This window comes from Bison bison, unplaced genomic scaffold, assembly GCF_000754665.1.
Source record: "Bison bison bison isolate TAMUID 2011002044 unplaced genomic scaffold, Bison_UMD1.0 scf7180017864498, whole genome shotgun sequence".
In the NCBI taxonomy this organism is placed as follows: Eukaryota; Metazoa; Chordata; class Mammalia; order Artiodactyla; family Bovidae; genus Bison; species Bison bison.
In genome coordinates, this window is record NW_011495057.1 from 1,631,766 (window position 1) to 1,636,816 (window position 5,051).

The following is a 5,051-nucleotide window of genomic DNA, read 5'->3' on the forward strand; positions in this document are numbered from 1 at the left end:
GCGGAGCCCGCAGCTCGGGCCCCGATGAGTAACTCCAGGAATAACCGGGTGATGGTGGAAGGAGTCGGGGCCCGCGTAGTGCGCGGCCCGGACTGGAAGTGGGGGAAGCCGGACGGCGGCGAGGGCCATGTGGGCACGGTCCGGAGCTTCGAGAGCCCAGAGGAGGTGGTGGTGGTGTGGGACAACGGCACGGCTGCCAACTACCGCTGCTCCGGGGCCTACGACCTGCGCATCCTGGACAGCGCGCCCACGGGTAAGGGCGGCCCCCGGGGCTCGGGGCCTGCGCGTGGTGCAGGGGCAACGCGGAGTGGTGGGGGGCGTCGGGCGGCCTGGGCGAAGCCCCGCGGTCCAACGCCTCCCCCGCCGCGCCCGGCCGGAGGCAGCGGGTAGGGAAAGAGCCAGAGGGAATTTTAGGTTCCTTACCTGGTAAACACAAACTTACAGAAAAAAAGACTCCCCTGCTTCCCTTCCCTCCGCCCAGTCCCCAAGGGAAATAATGGCTGCACCAGTACAAGGATGCTTTCAAACCTGGAAGGCACAAAGCACCGGGAAGACAACAGACCCCTTCCCTCTTCCAGGGAAGGGATCTGGAGAGGCCTGTCCAATTGAATTGAAATAATCAGCCTCCAAGTGATAAGTGTCTGAAGGGAGGCTTGCCTTGCCATATGGTGTTTTCGTTGGCCGGTAACAATTACCGAGGGGCCGTTGGTACCTCGGTTTTGTTGCGATTCCCTTTCTTCCTCATCTGACATGCAGAAAGACTTGGAGTTCTGTAGCTGAATGCCACTTGATACCCTGTGGACTGATTTTTCATCTAAATTGTTTCCTTGTGTATCTTTATAGCAATAGAAGGAAAAACAGTCTCAATATTGAACCCTTTCTTTGTGTTAAATACTCTCTCAAGTGGAAGATAGGCATAGGGTCACCTGGTATCTTTTAACATCTCAGTTCATCTGTAAGGTTAAGGCAGAGACTTATCCATTAACAAGGCTCTGAGTCATTGTCTTTCTCGATTCATCACATTTCAGGGAACTGTTGGTTACTGATTCTAGAATTTTTCTGTAATGTAATCACCTGAAAGCTTGTTCTCAGAATAATTTAATCGAATTCGTTTTCACGTAGATTTATCCTTGGGACCCTGTTCAGTAGGAAATAGTTTCAGATTTCATATTTGATAGTTTTCAGCATGCTTTAGCTATTTCTAAAGCTTTATGATTGAGTTTGGCAAAATCTAACAGATCCTGTAATGGGTACATAGTTATTATTAGCAGCCAATAGAAAGGAAATTAACACAAAGGCAATTCAGTTATTGAATAGATAATGCCTAGAATTGTGTTTCTTAGCTGGTTGTTTAAATGTTGGAGAAGATTTATGTGCAGGGCCAAAAGAAAAGATTTCCCGGTACAGGAAGGGACCACCAGTGTGTTCTTACAGAATACTCACTGGAAGCATATGTAAATATCAATGTATTGTAAATCTGCAACCCTTTTAAAACAGTGTTAAGAAACTACTGTATTACTCTCTTCTGTACTTCTGCTTCTTAATAGTACCTATTATTGATTGTTATACTATGCTATGCTAAGTCGATTCAGTCGTGTCCCACTCTTTGCAACCCTATGGACTGTATAGCTTGCCGTGCTCCTGTGTCCTTGGGATTCTCCAGGCAAGAATACTGGAGCGGGTTGTCATGCCTGTCTCCAGGGGATCTTCTCCATCCAGGGATCGAACTTGCATTCTTTATGTCTCCTGCATTGGCAGGCAGGTTCTTTACCACTCGCGCCACCTGGGAAGCCCCTTGGTGATTGTTCCATGTTAGCAAATATAGGTCTACCTTATTATTTTATAGCTGCATAATATTCCAGTGATTGTATGCCGTACTTTATTTAACCAGTGGTGTGTTGATGGACATTTGTATTGTTCCAGGTCTTATTTACAATGATGTTTTGAATGAGTCCTTGAACATGTATATGGATGTGTATTGAGCGCTGCGGAAGTGGAATTGCCGCATCAAAGGGTACATATATGTAACATTTTGGTAGATGTTGACTAAATGCCCTGCAGAGACATTTTTACCAATTTGCCCTCCTAACAACACTATGGGGCATATTCTTGTTTCTGGACACTCTTAATTAAAACTTTATCCTGCTGGCGCAAGCTAAACTTTGACCACAACTCAACAATTTGAAGGCATCTTGGGATCCGTAATGGTAGGTTTATGGGAAACTTTAAATATCTTTCCAGGGTAAAGGTAAAGTGTAACAAATCCTCTACTGCAGCAGGTTTTGAAGGGATATTCCTGTTCCCTGCATGCTTTATAGTATGGGATATATCTGTCCTATAAATAGTTTCATTATCTTATGTAAAAACAGGTATTTTTCAGAGGTTTAAAAATCTTAGTTTACAAGATAATTTTACACATTATTTAATCTATTGGTATGTATCAGTTCATCTTGTTCATCGGATGCTGTTAGCAAACGTTTTTAAAACCCCTATAGAAAATTAGTGTTGCAAATAAAGCAAGAAAGTAAAGTTTCTTAAAGGAGGCAGCGTCTGCTCTGTTAAAATGTAGAGCAGTCCTGTTGACTGTTTGGGACAGGGTTTCTCAGTTTTGGCACTATTGCTGTTTGGAACTGATTAGATAATTCTTTGCTGGAGGGGCTCCCCTGTGCACGCGCCTCTGCCCACTGGTAGTAGCCATGATAACCCAGAATATTTCAGACAGTGCCAGGTGCCCCCTAGAGAGCAGGGTTGCCCCCAGTTGATACTCATTAGTTTCAGGATATGTGCTTATGTGGTAAAAGTATACCAAAAAGTAATAATAAATGCCAAACTCAGGGGAGTGGATATCTTTACATTGAAGGAAGTGTAGTGTGGTAATTTTTTTGGTAAATTTTATGTCGTAAACTGGGTCGTGGGTGTGTAGGTGTTTGTTATATTTTTATGCCTTTTGTGTTCTTAAGCTTCATTGTTTTTAAAATTCTTATAATATTTACCAGGACAACTGAGATTGATTATTCAAGTTTTTGTTTCTTATGTGTACTCACAGTATATGAATAGAAAATTTATTGAAGTCTGGGAATTAAGAAATGGGTACGTTTTAAAATAAAATTCTGTGAAACTTCCTAAGAATTAAGGATTCTGGAGTGGTTGAGTCATTTTGAATCTTTCTGTTATTCCTTTACTGTGTTTTGGAGATTTTGTCCAAGGGTTGTATGTGGGGTCTGTCACGTTTTGGCACATAAGCTTTATTTTATTTCTTTCGGGTGTCATATGATAAGTTTGAATTTATGGCTAGGATAGTCAAGCTTTGAAAAGAGGAGCATTTAGTGTATATTTGAATGATATAACTTCTGTCTTGTATCCAGATATATTTGGTTAATTTGTAGTGAGTAAGAAGATTGTGGAAATACCTATGTTATTGAATTCGTTGGGAGTTCATTTTGGGAACTGTGTAATCAAGTAGGTATAGTCAACATTTTATCATTTAGATACTGACTTTATAGGATTGGGGAGAAATGTCTTTTTACTCACTGCTCGTTTTTTGGTCACTTGACCTCAGTGTTGTATTGTTACCAGAGAAAGAGTGGAGAAGATAATTTGCGTTGCCCATTAAGGTTCTGTCTACCCTCCTGAGTATGGATAGTGAAAGTTAGAAGTATAGATGATTTTATTTAAAATCAGCTTCTGGTATTGTTGGTCCAGGCTGTCTTGGGGTGGTTCTTTGTCGTTTTCTTCCACCTCTGGCAAAGAGTGCTTCTTGGTCACACGTGGACCAACTCCTTAGACATCATGACTCAGTTGAAGGCCTAGCAGTGCTCACCCTGGTTAAAAAGTGAAGTCAATTAATAACCCTCAGCATTTCCTTTCCGAGCCCCCTTATTTCTCTTCTGATCTACAGGAGAAAAGAGTGTTATCTGGGGAGAGAGCCTTGGGAAAAAACAGGACTTTTGTGAACAGTGTTTGGAGAGTAGGATGCCAGACCTGAAAAGGATGAGATATTGTGAGATGAAAGTGAAAGTGAAGTCGCTCAGTCGTGTCTGACTCTTTGCGACCCCGTGGACTGTGGCCCACCATGCTCCTCTGTCCATGGGATTTTCCAGGCAAGAGTATTGGAGTGAGTTGCGATTTCCTTCTCCAGAGGATCTTCCCGACCCAGGGATCGAACCCAGGTCTCCCGCAGGATGCTTTACCGTCTGAGCCACCAGGGAAGTCCTAACCATTGTGAGATGGTTTTTGCTAAAGGCATCTGTAAGGAGAGCTTGATTTTCCTAAAGAGCCTATCTATTTTGAAGACTTAGATAACATACCTTTTCCTTTTTTATCTTCATCTACTAAAACGATGTTCTAAATGATGAAAGTCCATCTAGTTTTAATACTCCCTGTAGATTGCAACTTGGTTGAACGAGGACCTCAAGAAATCAACTTGAAGTTCTCAAGAATAGTTACCCCTCTATCAGTACTTGTCAGAGAGTAAGCATGGCTATGGTTTTTCCAGTGGTCATGTATGGATGTGAGAGCTGGACTGTGAAGAAAGCTGAGCGCCGAAGAATTGATGCTTTTGAACTGTGGTGTTGGAGAAGACTCTTGAGAGTCCCTTGGACTGCAAGGAGATCCAACCAGTCCATTCTAAAGGAGATCAGTCCTGGGTGTTCTTTGGAAGGAATGATACCAAAGCTGAAACTCCAGTACTTTGGCCACCTCATGCGAAGAATTGACTCATTGGAAAAGACTCTGATGCTGGGAGGGATTGGGGGCAGGAGGAGAAGGGGACGACAGAGGGTGAGATGGCTGGATGGCATCACCAACTCGATGGACATGAGTTTGAGTGAATTCCGGGAGTTGGTGATGGACAGGGAGGCCTGGCATGCTGCAATTCATGGGGTTGCAACGAGTCGGACACAACTGAGCGACTGAACTGAACTGAAGCATGCAGGTCACCTGGGAACCTTTAAAAATGCAGATTCTGATTCACTAAGTGTGGAATTCAGCAAGGGTAGTTTAAAAGCTCCCAGGTGATGGAGATGATGTTGGCCCTTGGACACACCTGGTCT

General features: G+C 43.4%; 1 protein-coding gene across 1 annotated transcript in view; it reads left to right on the forward strand.

The window, feature by feature from the left end:
- Positions 1-6: 6 nt before the first annotated feature.
- The window catches only part of MIB1 (mindbomb E3 ubiquitin protein ligase 1), a 95,458-nt gene continuing 90,413 nt past the window's right edge, over positions 7-5,051 (forward strand). The window contains exon 1 of the mRNA XM_010828915.1: positions 7-253. Within this exon, the coding sequence (XP_010827217.1) occupies positions 25-253 (229 nt within the window). The 5' untranslated portion in view covers positions 7-24. The remainder of the gene's footprint in view (positions 254-5,051) is intronic.